Source organism: Lepidochelys kempii, chromosome 2 (assembly GCF_965140285.1).
Source record: "Lepidochelys kempii isolate rLepKem1 chromosome 2, rLepKem1.hap1, whole genome shotgun sequence".
NCBI classification, from domain to species: Eukaryota; Metazoa; Chordata; order Testudines; family Cheloniidae; genus Lepidochelys; species Lepidochelys kempii.
In genome coordinates, this window is record NC_136381.1 from 228,643,510 (window position 1) to 228,664,173 (window position 20,664).

Genomic DNA, 20,664 nt, shown 5'->3' on the forward strand with positions numbered 1-20,664 from the left:
CCAGTGCTTTACATGCTGCAATCCAGTACTGGGTCGTGACCCAAACTATGAAAAAAAAAAAACTGCTCTAGTTAATGTTCAAGCTGAACTATGAAACATGAATTAAAGGCAGTGCCATGTTTCTGAAGTGTGATGGTACATTTGTTTCAGTACTTTACAAATTACAGTATTACCAATCAGTCTTAGTATCTTTGTTTTAGGAAAGGCCTGTAAACAGAAGAGGTCCTGTTAAACCCTGGAAATCCAAGAAACACTGAGCTAAGCATATACCAAAGTCCTCAATTATTTTATAATCTAAACATTTAGGCCGGCAGCTCCAGCCACTAAGAGTTCTGTTATTAGCTCTGTCGCTGTCTTAACCTGTTGTCACAACCTGGCCCTGTTTCCCTCTGGATGGACACAAGTTTGTTGTGAATGGATCTGACTCCTAAATCCTATGTGCTTCTAAGCCCCCCTGGGTTGGGTAGTGACTGATCACTGTTCCTAGCTCTGGATCTCTCCGGCACACTGCCTGGTACAGACCTTGTATATGTCACTCTTCCTGGACAGGGGGACTGCAATCTGGCCACCTAAACCTCAGAACCAGTGCCCCAGCTCTCCCAAGCCTCCTGTTGCCTTCTGAGTGCTCTGGTTTTCTAGTTTTCAGGGACAACCTGGCAGCAAAGCAATGAACACAGGCTTAGCAAAGGAATTCTTAACCACAACCACTTTATTCTTGAATTTAAAAGCACAAGCAAATTACAGATCTATGGAAATCAACAAACAGTCCTGAACGCAATCCCCCTGGTCCAATCTGACCCTGGCTGGGAGTCCTGGTTCTGGTCAGCATCCTCAGGCAGATAATCTGCTGCCGTCACTCTCTCCAGCAAGTTCTGCTTACAGGTGTGAAGGGTATGGTCTTTTGTTAGCAAAGCAGCTACCTTTTCAAAATTGTCTCTATCCCATTTCTATCCATGTGTTTTGGCTGGTGAAGTTCCCAGCTTCATTCCCCACACCTCCCCCAACTTGTATAGATAGTCAAAGTCAATGGCCTTGCTGATAGAAACCCATTTTTCCAGAAAGGAAAAGCCATTCAACATTGATGGCTCTCACTGTTTACCCTTTTGAGGTGTCCCATAATCTAGCATGAGCACAGAACGTCTACAACAGCCTGATCTTGTCAAGATTAGATTGGTTTTCAACACCACCTGGATTTCTTAACCCAGTATGGAAGTTACAGTCCAATAACAGTTGCAGTAAAGGTTACAATCACAAAATAGATTCACAAAACATGAAGTTTACAATTTGACCGGGATAAACACTCAATCTGTTACACCAAGTATTCTAGCAATTGTAGTGTCTGCTTGCAAACAACATATGGGTATGAACATATCACAGTGGTCTAACGAATAGGCACTGAACTGAATGTAAAAAGGACCTGGGTTCTGCTCATGCCTGATTGTTGATCTGCTGTATAAACTTTGGCAAGTCATACACCTCGCTTTCTACACAACCATTTTGTCTGTTTTGACTAACTCCTCAGAGCAGGGATAGTCTCTTCTAATGTTTATTTTAGAGCACTTAGAAAAAATTGGCTATTAAAGAGTAAGTTAGTGTCAATGTTAACTAAAGTGATGCTAACTGCAGCTTTGTAATATGGTACCTAGCACAATGAGGTTTTGATCTCAGTGAGAATTCTAGTTGCTCTACTGTAATACAAACAATAATAATTCCTGACTTCTCCAAGGGCCCTAATACCTCCAGAAGGGCAAACAGTGGGGATTTTAGAATCTCTGCTAAGTCTGTTTCATCCTCTGTACACAAACTCCCCTTTTAGAAAGTTTGGTTGAAATGCATCAAGCAGTATAGATATAAACAAATCAACCGACATGAAACGAACTTTTTGGACTGTTTTATTTCTAAAAGAAGAAATTACAAAGTTTATCAAACAAAAGTCTTCTTTAAAATCCAAAGAAGGCTTAAAATCCTGAGAGTTTTATCAGACTATACTTAGTGCCAGCTCTAAATTTGCACTTTATTTCTGTGGAGCAGCAGTGATATTTGTAGTTATTTCATCACAAGCATGTCATCCATTGGAAACTTGCAAGTAGCCATCCTAGTTTTGTCTCTTTATTTTGAAAAGGAACCATCTTGAAATTAAAAGTATTTTTCAAACTATAGTGCCCTCAGTCTTCACCTGAGAAACTAGTCTTTATTCACGAATAAGCTCTTGATTTGAAATCATCCCAATGGTGAAAATGGAAGACAGCTAATAATAAAAATCGTAACTTGAAGAGTCTATTGTTCTAATATTTCTCCTTGATTCTTTCACAAATGAAAAATCATAAAAACTGTCACCAATGTCCATTGCAAAAGCATCATCATGTGTTAGCACTGGAATGGTTACTCTGAACTACAGAATAAGTGCACCACAGAAATAAACTTCACCGGATTATCACATACTTTATCAGCTACCATTAGGAAGATTATAAAAACAAGCCATCACAAATTCTCCAGTTTCCAAAAATCATGATAGTCTGATACATTTGCATTGTTGAGGCATTGTTTAATATTGCATAGTTCTACACTGATCATTTGCCATAGTTTGCATTGTTGGTGCAAATGGATATATTATTCTTAAAAGAAACTTGCATTGCTGCTGCAGTAAATCTCTTAAAATGGACAGGTTTTGCATTAGTTCTGCTTAGCGTCTGTGCTGAAGTATCATTAAGTGTTCTACATAGAGTTTAATGCTCTTTGTGACAAGCATTTCATTTAGCAAGTGCCACATACAATAATGCACAATATGTGAAGGCACAGTAATGTCACTATCAACTCTACAGATGGGCTGTGGCCATTAGTTGTATCATGTCCTGAAGAGACTGGAACAAGTTCTTACACAGCATTTCTGCATCGGTCTCTGGGCATGATTTCCAGGCAGTGCAGGTCACAACAATTCTATCAGTACAAAGGTTAACTAGTTATTTTAGATCATGAACTTTATGCACATCATCCCCACACAAACTGTAAAATTATTCGCTGAAATTTTGAAACACGGGTGTCTAAATTGGGCACCTAAATAACATTGTATTGATTTTCAAAGCATCAAAACATCCAGAGCTCCCACTGACTTCAGTAGGACATGCAGGTATTCAGCAATTCTGAAAATCAGGCCACTGTAGTTTAGATGTTGAGATGGATTTAGGTACCTAACTTTAATCACTTACATTTGTTGTCCAATATCTTCCTTTACTGCAACTAGCTTTAAGATTCTGGATATTCTCTCTCTCTCTCCCTCCTATTAGCCTTTACCTTTGTGATACTGATACAATCGGGCAACGTAAAAATGGGGAAGTTCAGATAACAGCTTTACAGTTTTCTTCTGAGTGATGCCAGGCCCAAGAAGGTAAGAATATATCCTTACCTGTCATCTCTGATTCTATAGAAAAAGCCATAGCCATGATGTATCATGGGGACAGCAGCTCCACCAATGTTAGTGTAGCCAACCAGGCTAGTGGAAAGCACAAAATTTCCACCTCCCCCACTGTAAAGTAAAAAAAAGCAAATTGTTTGATTTAAATTAGTATTAAAAAGTGGAGCTAAGAAATACATCATTATTGGGATCAAGAGATTGGCAAGATGAAGGCAAATGTGATAAACCCATCACCACCCAGAGGTTTGACTTGCAAATAGGACAAGACTAATAATTACCTTCTAGTGAATGCAGGGTCTGTGAAGAGTTCTGGCACAGGGAGTCCTTCCTCTTTTGCTATAAGTAGGAGACCCAGAAGATGACGGTCAAATCCTGTCAAGACAAACAAGAAACGTCATCACTGAGAGAAATGTCTAGTTCTTCCTGGTCTGGACAATGGGAATTTCAAATGCTGGACCCAGAACAGATCATGGGAGAGTCCTAAAAAGAAAGGGATCCAGACTGAAGCACCCTGAAGCCATCTCCAAAATGTGGTGTCCAAAGAGGCCTTTGCATTCAGCCTACAATGGAGATAAAATACAAAGAGTTTACCTCATTACTAGCCCCATCCAGCTCCCTTGAGAAACATCTCCCCTATCACGCCAGGAGGCAACCAGTACCATCTGGGAACGGGCCCAAATGATCGAGAGCACAGACATGCTTTTCTGCACATGATCTGTTCTGACACTCCCTTCATCCATCTAGCAATGGATGCTTTGAAGGCCACAGCACTCTAGTTGAGTCCATCATACAGATGGAAAAGACTATCAAGAGCCCGCAAGCTGGGCTACTGAAAGGCTGTATCTAGAAAGGATGAGATTTCAGACTAGGCAAAACCTATTGTGCTGCACACACCCCAGAAATCTACTTTGGGCTTCTGCTAGGTCTGGGTGGCTTTTCAGGCTTGGTGCCTGGCTAAGAAAACTAAAAATTATTGCTGCTGAGCATGTAGTCACTTAAGCTAACCTGTAGGAAATACTGAGGAGACTGGGATACTGCCCAAGCCGTGCCCTTAATGGAAGTTAGGTGCCTAGCCTCAGGCCAGCACCATCAGCTGCTCCTCTTCTATATTCTGTGTGGGTCTTGACCTGGTAGGCATGCTCTAAGGTGGCCTCTGAGCATGCCAACCAGATCAGGTCATGAGCTAGGCTGGGGGCACAGCTAGTTTGAGCGTCCCACCAGGGCTTAGGTGCTGAGCAGGCTGATGGCGTCAGGATTTAGGCAGCTGTGTGCATGCCCAGCAGTGGATTTTCAGGCACCCGGGAGAGTTTACCACAGAACTTAGGCACTTACAGGGTTAGGCAGCAGCTGAGCTGGGTTTTGAGGATCTAAATCTTGGATTCAGGCACCTCCATGGCAGTTAGGTGCTTAAGTCCCTTTGTAGATCTAGCCCCAGGGCACTGGAGTCGCTTAAACGTCCATGATTAGGACCCTCGCTCTTGCTCTCCTCCACCCCACCCCACCCAGGCACCACTCCCCCTTGCAGGGAGAAGAGAGGCAACACGTAAGCTAGAAGGAAATGCCAAGGGATATAAAAAGGCAGGGGCTCCCAGCAGAAATTCAAGATATTTCTGTTCCCGTGGGTGGTCTTAGATTATTCAGACTGACCCAGTAAGGAGCCAGAGAAATCATATTAGCACAAAGTAAAACTCCTTTTTCAGGCACAAGAGAAAATTAGTCGTTAGAAAGAAAATACCTTTTCCATTCTCGCACTCTTTCATCATCTTGTTGTGCTTTGCAAATGCCTTTAGCATCTGTTGCTGCCGTTTATGAGACTGTGTTAAATAAGAAAAACAAAACCAACCCAGTTGAATATTACACCAAGAGACACAGATAAGCAAGTTCCTTCCTTCCACAAGCTTTAGAGCTTAAGAAGAGACAAAAATGTAGGAGCATGGAAAAGCTACATTTGTGCCTTATGTCTCTCTCATTTTTTCAAATTCCCTGTGATTTATTTTTTTCTTGAACGCTGTTTCTTGCACATGAGTTCTTGATAATTTGTTTCCTAGGTCTTAGCCAGTCACCTTCTGTGCAGAACAGTTTTCTAAACCTTAAGCCCTTTCTCTCTTTTTCCCCACAAATGACAGAAACTGAAGGAATTGAAAATGGTCACTTTAAACTAAAGAGATTAAATACAATGGCTTTCCTACACTAGCACCAACTTAGAAATACATCAGACAGTAGCAAACATGACTGCATTTCACAGACATGGAACTGCATGTGGAAATTGCAAAGTGAAAAGAGAAAGCCATTCGGAAATACTGAAGTGTCTCACTTCATTGCTCTTAAATTAAACACACGTAGCAACTAGATGCACAAGGAGGGCTTAAGCACCAAAGTAGCAGGCAGCTAAGTCCAATATATGGCTGCCACTGGCATTCACAAAACCACTGTTCAGCTGCTGCCTAATCCTATAAGCACCTAAGTTTCCATCAGTGAAGTCCTTAGACGGAGGGGGAGCCTGGCCAAACCTGAGAGGTGCTGTGACCCCATGCGCCAGGTTGCAATGCCCAGAGAGAGGAGCCAGGCCCAACCCCATGGGACAGGAGCCAAGTTGCCACTGTGGGGGAGTGCTTGGTCTCCAAACCCCTCACAACCACCACTCGCAGTGGTAATTTTTTTGGAAGGGTGGGGAGGACTCAGTTTCAGATTTTGCCTCAAGCACCAAAAACCTCTGTATGGCCCTGACTATGCATTCCCTTGCTTATCTCGCCTGGGGGCCCAATCCCATAGGCATGCTCAGAGACCACCTTATAGCACGCCTACCGTAGCCGACTCCGCACAAAATTACACTGATGGTGCCCCTCCCGCATGATACCCCATAGTTAGAGTACTCATCCAGCACATAGGGAACCCGGGTTCAAATCCCAGCTCCCAGCTGATTCAGAGCAGGGACTTGAACCCAGTTCTCCCACATGAGTGCCCTAACCACTGGGCAGTGGGTTAGTCTGCAGTGGTCTCCCAATTTCTGCTGTTGAAGCTGTTCCACTATCATTGGGCCTGAGAGACAGAGAATGATTCTACAGCCTGGTGGTTCCACGTTCCAGTCCCTGCTCCACTAAATATTTAAGTCTTTCATACAAGTGGAATAGCTTCAACAGGAGACACTGAGAAAGCCACAGCCCAGTGCTAGGGGCACTCACCTAGGAGATGGAAAAACTGGGTTCAGGTCAGGCACAGCAGGGATCCAAACCCAGGATCCAAATCCACATCTTGGTAAGTGCCTTAACCACTGGGCATGGGGGAAGAGGGGCACCACTGTTCTTCGGAAAGGGCTGATCTAGCCTAGGTGCCTAACTCCAGGAGAGAATTCATGGCTGAATCCCAAGCAGAGACTGGCACCCAACTCCCTTTGAGGAGCGGTGTATAGGCCACAGCCCTCACCTCAGCATTCCCTACTGGCTAGTTTATGCAGTGCTCAGCTAAGCATGCTAGCACCTGTGAATCAATTTTTTCGGCACCTAGCTCTCCTCACACTGTAGAGGGAGCCTGGACGCCTAAATTGGAGTTTGGAGCGTTGCAGTGCTCTAGTCCCCCTTGTGAATCTAGCCCAGAGGTGTCGCTGTCCAGGTTAGTGAGACACTGAAAAGAGCTGCCATAAAGCTGAGTGTTACAGATTAAAAGGGGAGTAGACTGAGCTTTTAAATGGATGAGCACTAGGGAAGCTCTTAGCTTTATTACGTTATTAAAGATTGTCAGATAGACTGGCTCACTGCTAGGTCCCAACTCAATCTGCCTAGGCAAAGCTCTGTTAATGTCAATGGAGGATCAGATTGCAGGATCCAGGCCTAAGCTGTTGTAGTTAACAATGAGTAAATACAGAAATATAATAAAATACAGGGGGCAAAAGACAACAGCATTAGTAGAAGGAATTTACTGAAAGAAGAACAGAGAGGAGTAAGAACAAATAGCTAGAGATTTTAAAAAGTGTTTTGAGAAAAAAGAAAAGGAGTACTTGTGGCACCTTACAGACTAACAAATTTATTTGAGCATAAGCTTGCGTGAGCTACAGCTCACTTCATTGGATGCATTCAGTGTTTTGAGAAAGAATACTATCAAATTATATCAGAGGACAGAAAAATAAGAGAACCAATGGGCCCATTAATATGATAGCAAAGCAAGGTTAACTTGGTTATTGAAAAATAATGACTTCTTTGCATCAGCAGAATATTGGCAATGCATCCATAAGAACGGCCATACTGGGTCAGACCAATGGTCCATCTAGCCCAGTATCCTGTCTTGTGACAGCAGCCAGTGTCAGGTGCCCCAGAGGGGATGAACAGAACAGGCAATCACTAAGTGATCATCCTCTGCTGCCTACTTCCAGTTCCTTGAAAACAGAGGCTAGGAACATTCAGAGCATGGGGTTGAATCCCAGCCCATCCTGGCTAATAGCCATTGATGGACCTATCCTCCAGGAACTTAACTAGTTTCACAGATGGATTGCGTGTTGTGTGAAGAAGTACTTCTTTTTGTTTATTTTGAACTTGCTGACTGATGTACTTCTGAGTATTAATGAGAAAAGACTGGAAAAAACTGAGTTTATTGAAACAATGGAACAGCTATTTAGCTGTCATGTAAAATGAGGGGTTACTTTCATGGATTATATGAAATTAGGAGTAAGTCAAGGAGCTGGAACTGTTCAGTTACTTTTAGAAAATCTTTTCATACAAGACAGGTGTCATGTGACTGGAAAACAGTTCAAATGTTTGCAAGAGAGGGTTCTAGGAAAGAGGCTGAAAATGACAGATATGTATCTTTAACAACTATATAAAGAAAAGCTAGAAATTACACTTTAAAAATGCATTTGAAAAAGTTCAGTTCAGGAGTGAGACAGCACGGATTTGTGAGAGGAGAGTAACTTCAGAATAATCTAATTAGTTTTCCAACAATTATTGGTTTAGACAGATGAGAAAAATTAGGGTCAATATACCAGGTCTTTCTGAAAGCTTTTGACAATGCGATGGGGTGAGCAACTGCAAAAACACTCTAAACACTGTTTGACTCTAGTGATAAGTACCCCAACTGCATTTCTCTGGTCTTTACTTACTCTTCCCAGTGCAGAATTGCCCATTTGTAAGAACTTTTCCCCCAGCATGCATTTTCTGGAGCTGGCCCTTTAAATTTGGCAAAGGCAAACAGCTGTAGCCCTGACCGGGTTAGTTTGCAAATGGCTGCTGCAGCTTTCTGTTATTCAGTTAGTAAGTACATGTTGTTTTGTACACTCTCTCATGGGTTAGATAATAAGTGTAAGGGTAAAGTTAAGCCAGCCAGGGGTCAGGAAAGAATTTTTCATTGATCATGCTCTCTCCTTCCTCTAGCTAGCTATAGGTTTGTTTGTTTGCCAATTAGTGTTGTTGCCCATCATCATGGTTTTAAAAGTACAAGAGTTTTGATTATGTTTAACCACAGATTTTCGAGAGAGAAATTCTACTAGTTAGTCTATTCTCCTGGCAATGTAAGCAAAAATATAAGTTAGAGGTGGCACGGTTGTCAGCAAACTGCTCCAAACACTAAACCTAAGATCTGTTTCTACTCTGATGCTACATTCCATTTATTTATTTATGAAGCCCCTTTGAGCAAATATGGTGGATAATGGTAACAGAAGGATACAAACTGAAATGGTCAATAACTGATGGGCTCTTAGCAACAACAAACTATTAAACTTACAAGGAAAGGAAAAGAAGGGATGAGATAGTAAGGCTCTGTTTTTGCAAAGCTCTTAAGCACATGTTTAACTTTTAAGCACCTATTTAAGTGCACCCTATTCAGCAAAGCAGATAAGCATGTGCTTTAAGTCCCATGAAGTTCATCAAAAGTAACAGCATTCAGAAGTAGAAGAGACAGCAGCTGGGATGAAATTTAAAATGATGAAGGGAATCAGAAAAATGGAGAGGAAGAGAGATCCCAAGGGATCAGTGCTAGAAACAGCAAAGTTCAATATTAATTGGCTGTATGAGTCTGACTGTAAGAAGATAATTGAAGACAGCAAACGGAAAAGCAGGGAGGAAGATAAGAAAACAAGGGGAAGTCAGATTTGAGTGATGGCATTAAATGTCAGAGTTTTAAAGCAGCAGCACAAATGGATAAGAAGCTAATGAAGTGAAGAGGAGAGAAGAAATAAGGATAGTAAAGCAAAGCATCAAACAGATGTGGTTTGGTGGAACACTGCTATGTAAGCCCAGTATCCAAGATGAAGAACATGAAGAGAAGCTTTGGATTTTTTCTAAAATATGTAAACACATCTTGCAAGATCCTTTCCCTGCTCATCTCCTCAGGCTCCCAGACAGGTGCAGTGGGAGAAGCAGAGAAAAACTTTCAGTAACAGCCTGCACCTGGGGAGAGAGAGAAGCAGGTTCTGCTGGTAAGCTAAACCTTTTGAAGCTTGGGGAGAGGACGGGACAGGGGAAACAGAAGAGAAGAAAGGTCAACTCCCCAGCTCAAGTATTCAGGAGATGAAAGACTCTTAGACTTTAGAATCAGTCCTGCTGACAGCACCTTCCCCATGCAGATTTCACACACACAGACGAGCACGTGCACCTCCCAGACTCCATGCCTCACAGTGATGAGTCTGCAATTGGCATAGCACTGACCACACTTAATTGGGAGGGGGGGAGCTGCATGTGTGGGAGGTATGACATAAAGCTGAGTTACAAACAAAAATAAAATTTAAAATTAAAAATAAAGTGGGGTCATATACTGCAGTTCACCTAAGATAGCAAAATTCTGAGAGCCAGCCCTGGTGGTGACATCCCCACTTGAATTAACTAGCAGAAGATGACTTCTTCTCCAGTTACTGACGCAATTAATGGCATATTCTCTTATCTAAAGTAGATAAGATGGCAAGTCTTTTAAATACATTACAGCTAAAGCAGATTTTCAATACTTACACTGCAAGATGGATCCAGCATGGATTTGCACCACTCCACGGCTTCCACTGTACATGGTCTCATAGTCTCTGTGCGTCCATGGTAGAAACGTCTGGTCATAGCAGTTTCATAACAGCAGCCTGGGCTAAGAAGGCAAATTAGGACAGAGTGTCTCACTACAATGATAAATCTTTTCTCCTCTCTAAAGGAAAAATGTCATATAAAAGATATTCTATCCCATTACACTCAATTACAAGCAAGAGTAAGCCACTCATTTTCTTTTAAGTGTCTGAAATGTAATACAGATTACTCAACCATAAGGAAGTTTTCAAGAGGCAAGTTAGGACTAAGAAAATTCAGATGCCATTATAAAAAAAATCTGGACTGTTTTATGAGCTGCTTTTTGTAAATTCTAAGGCTTCCATACCCCATTATGTAGGTGAGTGGAAAGTAAGCAAGCTTCAATTTCCTATGTATTCTTCCATCAAAGTTAAAGGAGAGAAGGCATCTGCCCCACACAAGTCTCACAGATTGGGAGAATCCACTAGTAACAAGAGGCATCTACAAACAAGTTTAAGAAGGGTCCCTACCCAGATTGTTTTTGTTGGGCAATTAATATAACCCAGTGTTCAATGACCTGTGCCAGGAATGTGCCTTTTTGCAGATGACACCCTCGGGCAACTATTTGCCAGCTTTGTGATGACTCACTTTTAAACTATTTTAAATACTAACAGATGGTAGTAAAGGCACGGGTAAAGGAGGGACATAATCACCAGCAAAGAGAGAGTCTCCAATAACCTTTAGCTGGGAGTACAAAATAAAACCTTCCTCAGCCACCTGCCTAGTGTGCAAGGACAGGAACTTGGTTGTACTCTATCTTTTCGTTATGCCATTATAACTTTTACAGGGAGCCTTTGTTGGTGATGGGGACAGGATGACAACAGTGAGTCTGTTAAGGCTTTTTACAGGATTGGGATTTTGGAAGAGAGAGATTTATCACCACAGAATGATGTTTAATTATAGACTACAGATGAGGCTTTCATCTGCACCTGGGCCAAATCCCCTTATATAGGAATGAGCAATTAGTGAGGTATGCTGTGTTGGTCACAGGATATTAGAGACACAAGGCGGGTGAGATAATACCTTTACTGGACTAACTTCTCTGTTAGTGAGAGAGACAAGCTTTTGAGCTTACACAGACCTGAAAAAGAGTTATGTGAGTCAAAAAATTTGTCTCTCTCACCAGTAGAAGTTGGTCCAATAAAAGATATTACTTCACCCACCCTGTCTCTCACTTAGTGAGGTAATATAGATCCTTGTGGGCCAAGTCTTTGCTTATCATTTACCCAGTACTTCCTATGTGTATGTTTTATGGAATGTTAATAAAGCTCTGGCTGGCTGCCCTCCATCTTACAGTACTTGCAGTATAGCACCTACCACACCGTGACATAAAGGACTTGCTCCTGCACCTTTTGAAGTCAATGGCAGAAATCCTGCTGACTTCAGTGGAAGAGGATCAGGTCCTGTATAACTAAATAAAACATTATAATGACATATTTCTTCATTCTTCTGTGGCTGCAGTAAAACATAAAATGGGATGCAAAGCCCTTTGTATTTGCCCAGATTTGTCAGTTTGTTCAACTATACATTTAATTGCTAGCCTGGGTAATAAACTTTTCTTACTGTCCATGAAGTTTATAATAGGCCAGCTGGAGGCCAAGCTGAACAAATGTATCAGGATGAAGTCCCTTCTTCTTGGTCAGTGCTTTGCCAAAGGATGTAAAGGCATAATTCACTAGCTGCAAGTCAGATACCTGGCAAATAAAAAATTTGTTACCATAGGAGAATTCAGCAACTGCTCTAATCACAACCTGCTTCAGTTCAAATATAATGAACTGCACATTCACCTCACAAAACAATGGATCAGGTTTACCCCGATGTAACTCCCCTGGCTTCAGTGGAGCTACCTCAGGATTGAATCTGTCCCAGTGGTCTTTGTTCTCTGGCCTGGAGCAAGGCCAGCTACTAAAGTTTAGAAAAAATGAAAGTCTCAGTCATCACTAAGAGATAGAGAAACTTCACCTGCTGAGAATACCGTTCTTTAGCATGTCCAATGTCATTTAGCACATTCTGGTTCAACGTGAAAACAAGTTCTTCTGGCCATGGGATGTCCCGTACTTTATCCGATCCCTGTTTTGTTTTTTAAATAAAAGAGGAATCAATATCCGTAAGAGAGGAAATGCTAATTAATAAGGATGGAAACTTAATGGATACATACCTTCCACCTTCCCTCACTTTCAATAATCCTCTGATCAACATAAGAGCACAGGACTATCATAGCCATGGCATCAAAAGGAGAATGCTAGAACACATGAGACAATATACTGTGATGGTTGCATAGCTAAAAGTTGATCGAGCCTCCTTATTTCCACCCCCATTCCTTCTTAATTATGCTGAAGGTTTTCCTGTGTTGTGTAGAATTCATTAAGAGATTACACTTCTAGCCCTTCTATCTGCACAGATAGAGCCCCAGTATTTATCTACTCTCTTGATAGCTCTGCAGCCAGATAGACTGGCTGCAGAGACACCGGGTAAGGCACAGATCTGGGCAGAAACAACGTCTTCCTATGTGAGAGAGCAGTGCTTAGCATGTTTTGGGCACTACTGTCATACAAGCAAATAATAAAGCTACTAACTTACAAATTTTTTTACATGATATTTCCCTTCTCTTTGAACTCCTATTGATCAAATTCAAGAAACTCCCTCATTAAAAGAAAAGGAGTACTTGTGGCACCTTAGAGACTAACCAATTTATTTGAGCATGAGCTTTCGTGAGCTACAGCTCACTTCATCGGATGCATACTGTGGAAACTGCAGAAGACATTATATACACAGAGACCAGCAGGAGAGTGGGGTGGGAGGAGGTATTGTTTCATGGTCTCTGTGTATATAATGTCTTTTGCAGTTTCCACAGTATGCATCCGATGAAGTGAGCTGTAGCTCACGAAAGCTCATGCTCAAATAAATTGGTTAGTCTCTAAGGTGCCACAAGTACTCCTTTTCTTTTTGTGAATATAGACTAACACGGCTGTTACTCTGAATCCCTCATTAAAATATTTCTGAAAGTAAGCACTGCAATATCCTCTTCAGAAATGTACAGCACCTATCCTGGGATGCTTGCCAGATAAGGTGCCCTATATGTGAAACTTCACTAAAGAAAAACAAGTTTAAACCTGTAAAAAAAATATTCCATTGTGGAAGGGGAAAAACTGACAAAGGATCCCACTGTAAATAAGCTAGGAAAAAGGGAATCATATTTTACTTACATCACAGTTTGAACCAAATGTCCCATTGGAAAATAGTATGCTGTTGTAGGATTTGTCTCCCCAGCGTATGGTTGGATCTCCTGTTAGAGCCAACTTGATGATCTAAATCAAGAATTAATATCATGGGGTTTAGAACTATCTAAATGTGCGCCAGAGTCCTGTCACATTACACTGGAAGTATCTGGATCCTTTTTTTAATGAGTACCAACCTCCACACTTGAAAGCAGCTATGATTTACTGCACTGGACAAGACACTGTCCCTGCCTTAAGGAGTTTTTAGATGAGCCATGACTAAGAAGGCTCTCTGCATGACAGCAGACATGCCGAAAATGGAACAAATATATAGCCATCCGAAGAAAAACCATCTGTACAAGTCTGGTGTTAGGTGTTTAAAAATAAAAGTCCAGATCCTGGTGGTCAGAGCTTCTGTGCCCTGTGAAATTCATGGGGGTGCAGAGGGGTTGAGGGTAAATTTATACCACATTTACACCTCCAATATCCTAGATGTGGCAGGCATTGGTCCAGTCCTGACCATCAACAGGAGGCAATGAATCACGGCCATGCCCATTTTCCTATGCTAGAGGGGCCAGGACACAATGGCGTAAGACCTTTTAGATTGCTAAGGGAATCTTCAGGCAGATGGTTAAGATGGCTTTCCAGAATATTTTATAAAAACAAATCACATACACAATGAGAGACAAAAGTTGGTTAAAGGGAGAAGTAAAATTATTCTGAAATCTGTAACTACCGGAGTACAATCCTCAGGGGTTCCATGGGGACTGGAATCATCCAGGGAGATCACAAACAAACTGCTCTGAATTTTTTCCAGTAGACAAAAGTTCTTTGGATCGAGATTAATTAAATATTCACGTGTCTAGAAGACAATGAAAAAGTGATTAAATAATTCAAATGTTGCAAATCCAGTCAATCAACATTTTTCTGAAAGACCACTGAAATTTTCCAACCTCTGCCCATTGGGTTCTCTCCCCACTTGTTAAAGCCGCCAGCCCTGGTCCATCAGGTTCATTATGGCACCTCTTTTGGATGTAAGCAAGTTGCCTTTAAGAAGATTTTTAAAATTAGTAAAATAGAATGAAGACAGACACTGGATAAAAGTTGTTCACTTTAGTAGGCCAGGAGTCTGGTTAATATTTCTTATTCCATATCTAATAATCAGATTAAGTGAACTTTCAAGAAGTGTATCAACCCTGCTCAGGACACATGACTTTTTTAATACCTTTTCTGCACTGGGGATTTGCCCTGATTTCAGCTCTGGGGACTGCTGCACCAATGCAAACCCATAGTTTAGACAAAGAAAAACACAATTTGCACCACTGACACTTAACTCCGTTTCAAACATGGTACACCTCTAATGGTGCATGTCACACTTTCCATATCCACACTAGGGGTTTGCACGGGTACAGTTATATTGGTGACTAGCTACCAGTGGCTGAATAAGGGCAAATCTCCAATCCACACAAGGCCTGAGAATCATAGGAGGGAATCATATTCCACCCCAGCCAGCTGAGATTGTATTATGCACCAAACCTTAAACAATGTAACAAGGTTTCTCTTCTTAATCTTTGCTTGCACCAGCACTTCAAAAAACTTCATTCAAAGCTTTGTACTCTGACAGTTTTACCTGTAAAAGTGACTCTTCACATACTGTACTTCATGTTCTCTATCTAACTTGTTACCCCTTTTAAAAAACCTCTCTCTGAATTTTTAAGAATTCATATGCAGTTATTTGGCACTTTCACCTATTAAACACTAGTACCAATCAGTATTTAAACAACATCTATACAGATGTATTCATCTATAGCAAGTGAAGTGAACCAGATATACCACCCTCAATATCAGGTTATCTGTAAACCAGAACTGTAATACCCATAAGTAGCAGCAGGTTTTTGTGTATCATTGAATTAACCTATTTGGCATTTCTTGTTAGGAACTTGTTTGATTTCTATTTGTTCCTTCCTTTAGTGTTTGCTTGATCCACCACAACTCTCAGTAAGTTGTTCCAATAGCTAATTACCCTCACTATTAAAAACTTGTGCCTTATTTCAAGTCTGATTTTTGTCTAGCTTTAGCTTGAAGCCATTTGTCTCTAGACAAGAAGCCATTATAAATATTTTTGTTGTACAGGTAGGTGCTTATAGTCTGTGATCAAGTCCCCCTTCAACTGTCTTTGTTAAACTAAATAGACTGAGCTCTTGGAATCTACCCATGTAAGATTTCCAATCATTTAATCATTCTTGTGTCTCTTTACTGAACCCTCTCCAAATTTATCATCAACATCCTTTTTGAACTGTGGACTCTAGAACTGGACACACTATTCCAGCAGCAGTCACACCAATGCCAAATACAGAGATAATATAACCTCCCTATTCGGTATTTCCATTTGTACATCCAAGGATCATATTAACCCTTTTGGAAACAGCAGCACACTGGCAGCTCATATTCAACTGATTATCCACTGTGACCCCCAAGTTTTTTCATAGTCACTGCTTACCAGGACACAGTCCCTCATCCTGTAAATATGGTCTCTATACTTTGTTCCTAGATATACAACTTTAAATTTGGCCAGTAATGACTTGGATAAGGACCAGGAATGGCTTGGATTGACTTGAGGAGTTACTCTAGATCTACACCAGCAGAATTTGGCCCATAGGGTAAACCAGCATGTGCACAGTCTAGTAATATTACCAGTCTGTAAAGTTAGCATCTTCACCTATTTTTCGGATTCCTCAAAACACTTCTGAGAAATGTGTAATGATTATATTAGTGGTAATCATTAATAATTATTGAGGAAATTCAGAAATTTCATGTGCTAAGAGGAAGTATACATATGGCAGCTCCTTGGAGAGAGAGAGTATCTGTTTTGACAATAAACACCTAGCAGTGTGCTCTAACACCGAGGCCTACAATATATAGGGCCACATTCTCTCTCACTCTCTCCACCCCTCTTCCCACTAATACAGCTCCTTTGCATTCCCTTAGTGGCACAAAAGTTCAAAAAGCAGGTCAGACTTTCCAGGCCTTGGTGTAGGGGTGAGATATGTGGCTGGAGTGCCGCTGTATTCCAGAAATCCCCAACTGGCAAAAAAGGCCCTTAAACATGTTACCAGACAACACATGTTACGGCTCAATCCTGCCTCTGTGGAGCTCAGCAGCAGGAAATATGGCCAATATATCACTGCCAAAACGTGACTTCACATGCACAGCTTCGATTATGTTTAAAATGTGGTCAGGAGGGAACAAAGGGAGTGTAGTGGTGGGTTTTGTTTGGTTGGCTTTTTGTTAATGATTATGATGAATATCTCATTGCTACATGGATTGGTTCTCAAAAAAAGATATCACATATAATCCTGATACAGTTTCATGAAATGAACCCCAACATGTAATTGATATTTGCTACCCAAACACCTTCATGGTATACTTTTAGCATCCTACATTTGCTTGTTGTTCCAGGCACCTTACCATATTTTGCAATGCCAAGTGCAGGTTCATTTTTCATGCCTATTACAAGCTTTCCTTCACCTTCCAAAACACTTTAAATGTATAAGATGTTCAGCTAAAGTTACTTAGTTGCACAGACTACCAAAATACAATAATGGAGGGAAAATTCCAATCCCGCCAAACTTCAACAGAAAATGTTTAAAGGGATTTGCTCAGCCTGAAAAATCGCATTTTTATCTGAAAAATAGGCACCTACTACAGTTTACAAGTAACACAATTGGAGACGAGCATCCTGCCATATTAAGCATTCCAATTTTGTACAGTCTGGACTTTCATGGAGTGCTGTTCTTTTGTATTTCATTGTGCAGCTCAATTAATATGAAGTAATTTAAAAACCTGAAAATCTCTGGGGGGCTCAGTATATGACCTTCATGTACAGCATCAAAAGCAAACACTCGACCTTGACACAGGACTATTAAGTGGGATGGGCATTCACCTTCACTCTCTGAAAGGAAGATAAAACAAATATGAGAACACAACACTTTTTGGAAAAAGTTATAATGTGAGTGAGAGAGAGAGAGGGGAGACAAGTCAGAGACACACTTAAGTGACCAGGTACAAATACAGCACATTATTTTGGCCTTTAACATTTAAGACTTTGTACATTTAAAAAAAGCAACCAAGACCAAATTGGTCATCTACTTTCAGAGAGCAATTCTATGTTTTTTCTGCAGTTTGGAAATAAGTCTTGAAGGCTGCATTTGCAAGATTATCTGACAGAATCCACAGACGCATGAACCTTGATTATTATTAACCCTCATCAATGTTTACTGCCATCTTCATAACTTTAACAAATTTATAAGTGGGGAGGCTATTCTTACATCAGAGAGCAGAAATACTACATGGAAAATCACCCGCATACTGATGAAAGAAAAGATGACACTGGGTGAAGTTTTAGAGGGTGGGCATAGCAAGTGGCTCCAAAGATAAGCAAAAACACTTCACAACACGTTGTACACATGTTTGTCTATGCAAATCAGGAGTTAATGCACAAATGGATCAGCTAGTACCCAATTTGCATATGCAAATCTGAGCATTTGAGCACTGATACATGGATGTTTAACATTATGGAGAGATGTAGTTGTTGCACACACCACTGGAAGTCCTGCCCATAATTGCCTATACAATCTTATTAGTTATGCCACACACAAAAATTATTAACATAAAGTTAAGGTTTGACCAAGTTCAAGAATGTTAAGACAAAAAAAAGGTTAGAATTGCAAGGAACACAGAGCTAACGTTGCACTTCTCAAACTAGGCCTCTACACAACCTTAACTCTGCCCCATAGCTCTGCCTTAAAAAAATGAGAAATGTAAACTATATCCATAGAGCTCCATTTAACAAATGCCTATAAAAATGTCTTAATCTTATTCATATAGTAATTTTGTTGGGTTACGTCTTTCTTCATGATCATATTGTAAAATACACAACAAAATTTATAAGTTCCTGATTTAAATAAATAGCAAAATTAAGGAAATCATTCCCCCTTAAGAATGTCATCTACAGAGATCATGAAATTACAGCACTTACATGAAAAGAGCAAAAACTAGTGGAGTGACAAATTATCACATGTATGAAAACTTACAAAAACAAGGTGCTGTCGTGAACATCTGAAATACACTACACGCCAAAAAGGGAGATAACAGGTTTTCATCTTCACAGGGACACAGCTGAGGTTCTTCGAGTGCTTTGAGAAATGCAACCATAACTCTGCATTCTCTGAGTTTCTATTGTTTGGATTTTCTTCTATGTTTTATTTTTAAACCAATGTTCTTGAAAGGTCATATACCCTCAAACCATTGTTATGTGCCTGCAACCTTAACTTTTCTTTAAAAAATTTAAGAAATTCCCATACATAAAAGTTTATTACAGTCCTAACAAGGGTTTGGGGAGGGAAGGAGAATAGGGAAGGCTTCCCACTTCCTCTTGACTTCCTGAGCTCTGGAGGAGAGGCACCTCACTAATCCACACCTCCTAAGGTCTATAGGAGGGGGGCTCCACCTCTGAGAACCTTAGGAGATATATAGGAGTGTACTGAGGTAAGTGCATCAACATCTTTCTGAGCCTTATGAGATTTCTCAGGGAATCCCCAATCTTTACAAGGTGCATTAAGCGGAGCCCCATGGCTCTTACGCTTGTCAGTTCCACAAAAGCAGTAGGAGTTTAGCAGGATGGATTACATGGGCCACTGGGGCAGGTGGACTTCTGACAAGAAGAAGTGAGAGCTGGATGGGAAGCTGAGAATTGGGGGGGAGGGGGAAACATATCAGAACATATGGCGAGCATGTCCCTGAAAAATGGGGACAGGGATAGGGAGGGATTTACAACTCCATATTGTAATTTTACAATACATGGCACGCATATTTACTATTGGCATATGTAAGTGTGATTAAGCTACAAACAAATAATTTTGAAATAACCCCTTTCATTCAACAGCAAGAAGGAAGCACTAAATACTGTACCAAAAGGGGCATGAGGGCTAAAGTAAGTTAGTCCATTCCTGATGCTCTAACTCTTTATTTGTATCTGACCTGATTCTTTTATCTTTGTCTGTATCCAACCCAATTATAAAGATCAATTCCAGTTTAGAAGGTGCCACAAAGGCATCACCTCAGCTGTGGGATGTACAGAGTGCATAGATTAGCAACCCTATAACACCAATGTATAGCTAATCAAAATGCTCTTCAGCTACAGGCAGGTTTTTAAAACAGACAAAAATATAGTGTTTGTTTCATGATTAACATGGCCACACTTTAGTCCTGCAACATAAAATCAGTTGTCTGTTACGCTAGGAAAGTTGTATATGTTTACCAGTTCTAAAATAGTTGCCTAAAGAATCTCTAGTAATTCCTGGAATCTTGCAAGTGCAGAACAGCATTCGGAATTGGTTCATGTCCAGAGGCTTATTTCCATGTCTATGCACAACCAATTTTTCCCTGCAGTAAACAGAATATACAAAAGCATAGATTCTGATTAACTTTTAAGCATGAGGTAAAAATTACACCAACAAATCAAATATGGCAAAATTCATCCCTGAGTACAGTGGAGTTACATCAAGGAAGAACTTGTCCCATATTGTTCATGACTGTAAGCATGCACAGTACACTGATATTTAGAAGCAATTATATTTTTTTTAAATGTCTTACGTTCTTATTAGTTCCCAGTATTTCAAGGTATGCCATATTGTTATGCATCCTCTTTCTATTTGAGTTCCTTCTTTTGGTGACCAATAGTGTTCAAGATAAGGGCCTGCGCCTCCAAAGTTATAATATATTTGTGTTGGTATGCGAGCATCAAGATAAGCCACATTCAGCCACCATTCTTCTAGCTGAAAAGGAATAGAGATTAGCATCATAATATATTTTAGGCATACCTCTATAATAATCACTTGATTGTTCTACTGTACCTATCTAATTTTTTGTTACTTTTTAATACTCTGAAATAGTTCCTGAACTGTGAAAGGCAGACTAGTGATCCACAAAGCACTTTCTGATAGTA

General features: G+C 40.6%; 1 protein-coding gene across 2 annotated transcripts in view; it reads right to left on the minus strand.

Annotated features, from left to right (window-relative positions):
* Positions 1–689: 689 nt before the first annotated feature.
* The window catches only part of CROT (carnitine O-octanoyltransferase), a 35,510-nt gene continuing 15,535 nt past the window's right edge, over positions 690–20,664 (minus strand). The window contains exons 4-17 of one of the 2 annotated variants that reach the window (XM_073334087.2): positions 20,313–20,494; positions 19,978–20,102; positions 17,502–17,610; positions 14,612–14,705; positions 14,395–14,520; positions 13,647–13,748; positions 12,599–12,682; positions 12,403–12,510; positions 12,004–12,134; positions 10,342–10,465; positions 5,148–5,226; positions 3,691–3,784; positions 3,404–3,523; positions 690–2,937 (exon numbers count right to left, since the gene is read on the minus strand). In XM_073334087.2, coding sequence (XP_073190188.1) covers positions 2,817–2,937; positions 3,404–3,523; positions 3,691–3,784; positions 5,148–5,226; positions 10,342–10,465; positions 12,004–12,134; positions 12,403–12,510; positions 12,599–12,682; positions 13,647–13,748; positions 14,395–14,520; positions 14,612–14,705; positions 17,502–17,610; positions 19,978–20,102; positions 20,313–20,494 — 1,599 coding nt within the window. In that variant the 3' untranslated portion in view covers positions 690–2,816. Of the gene's footprint in view, positions 2,938–3,403; positions 3,524–3,690; positions 3,785–5,147; positions 5,227–10,341; positions 10,466–12,003; positions 12,135–12,402; positions 12,511–12,598; positions 12,683–13,646; positions 13,749–14,394; positions 14,521–14,611; positions 14,706–17,501; positions 17,611–19,977; positions 20,103–20,312; positions 20,495–20,664 lie in introns of those variants that run through there. The other variant, XR_012157567.1, reaches the window with a different exon arrangement.